At 28.3% G+C, this 1,844-nt stretch overlaps 1 protein-coding gene across 1 annotated transcript in view; it reads right to left on the bottom strand.

Annotated features, from left to right (window-relative positions):
- VTJ04DRAFT_10953 (uncharacterized protein) overlaps positions 1–782 on the bottom strand; it is a gene marked incomplete at both ends in the record, with an annotated part of 2,126 nt that extends 1,344 nt beyond the window's left edge. The window contains 2 exons of the mRNA XM_069358745.1: positions 30–464; positions 731–782. Coding sequence (XP_069213812.1) covers positions 30–464; positions 731–782 — 487 coding nt within the window. The remainder of the gene's footprint in view (positions 1–29; positions 465–730) is intronic.
- Positions 783–1,844: the final 1,062 nt, after the last annotated feature.

Here is a 1,844-nt window from a genome sequence, read left to right as displayed (position 1 = left end):
TCTGTCAGCGCCAGGTCCGTGATCTGAACTTGAACCTTTAAATCTTTTAGATTCTTCTTGAGAATCATCTTCATATTTTCGTTTACTAGATTCCTCTCTATTTACATCCCTTTCTACAATTTCAGCTCTTTGCGCTTCTTCAACTCTTGGTGCATTTTCAGCTCTTTGCACTTCTTCAACTCTTTGTGCATCATTTTCAGCTCTTTGTGCATCATTTTCAGCTCTTTGTGCATCATTTTCAGCTCTTTGCACTTCTTCAACTCTTGGTGTATTTTCTTCGTCTCTGTCCCTGTGCACTCTTCTTCGATTTATCAATATGTTTATGTTAGGTCCAATAGAACGAATTTCTGAATTTGAGCCTTCAGCCATACCTCTTAATTCATCCGTATTTCCTCCTTGGCCAGCCATAAATTGGTCCAAAAACCTACGTGAAAGCTCAGCCTGACGATCCCTTACTTCAGGATCTTCGTCTCTTTCATAATTATTATTATTATTTGAATTATTATTATTATTATTTGGATTATTATTATTATTTGGATTATTATTATTATTATTACTATTTAAGTCATTATTATTGTTAATATTATTATTATTATCATCATTGTTATTATTATTATTATTACTATTTAAGTTATCGTCATTATTATTATTATCACCTGCTTCTTGCATTCGTCTTCGTCCTCGTGCTTGAGATTCTTCTATCATTTCTCTAATAGGCTCAGGAGTAGACATCTCAGTAAATGATCGAGGATTTTCATGTTCAAATCTTTCTTCATCATCATTATCGTTGGGGTCTCTGTCTCTTACTCCCAAGAGAAGCAGATGTAGAAAACATTTTCTTATCATCTAATATATAAGTTATAGAATTATTTTTTCTATTATTAGAATTATTATTATGAGAAACATAGTCAGAAATAGCTTCTGCATTGTCATTGTTATTGCCAATAGTTATTCATCCTAATAATAATACAATCAACAATAAACTAGTTGATCCCATAAGTTCTGAAATTAGAATTAAATATAAAATAAATCCTACTAAAATATATAATGCATAATTTGTTACATGACTTGTACTTAAAGATGATATGTTTTTACTTAACATATTTAAAACTTTTTCTATTCCAAAAGGTCCAAATAACTCTATACCTCCTTTATCTAAAATCTTAGTAATTTGTCCTCCTAAATTTAAGATTAAATTTGTAATATACTTATTATAAAAATATTCAATTAAAAATCTTTGATTAAAGAAACCAAAAATATTATAACCTAATCTAGATAATTTAAAATAAACTACCAATTCAGATAATAATTCGGATAATGTTAAAGCTATTATACTAAAAGATATAGTAAAGACGAAAGGTAATAATTTAAATAAAACTGGAACAGCAAATTCAGTATCTATCGCTATTTCATGAGTTGGATGAATAAATAAACTATTATCTATAAAAAAGTTAGACCCTAAGCCTATAAATATATCTTTAGTAACGAAACCAAAGAAGATAGAAAATAAAGCTAATATAATTAAAGGTGAAGTTAAGAAGAAATCTCCTTCATGAGCTGGTTTATAACTATTTTTATTGTTAAACAAGTTATCAATAACTAATCTATAATAAGCTCTAGAACCGTTAGGATTAGCTAAGAAAGTTAAGTATAAGACTTTAACAGAATATAAAGTTGTAAATACTGCACCAATAGTAGCTATTATATAAACAGATACTCCTGAATAACTAAATTGCCCATATGCAGATTCTAGAATAAAATCTTTACTATAAAACCCAGTCATAAATGGGAAGGCAACTAAACTTAAGACTTGCTATTAACATAACTGAATATGTTAAAGGTAA

The sequence above is a fragment of the Mycothermus thermophilus genome (genome assembly GCF_041956435.1).
Source record: "Mycothermus thermophilus strain CBS 625.91 unplaced genomic scaffold VTJ04scaffold_9, whole genome shotgun sequence".
In the NCBI taxonomy this organism is placed as follows: Eukaryota; Fungi; Ascomycota; class Sordariomycetes; order Sordariales; family Chaetomiaceae; genus Mycothermus; species Mycothermus thermophilus.
This window is presented reverse-complemented; position numbering and strand designations above follow the sequence as displayed.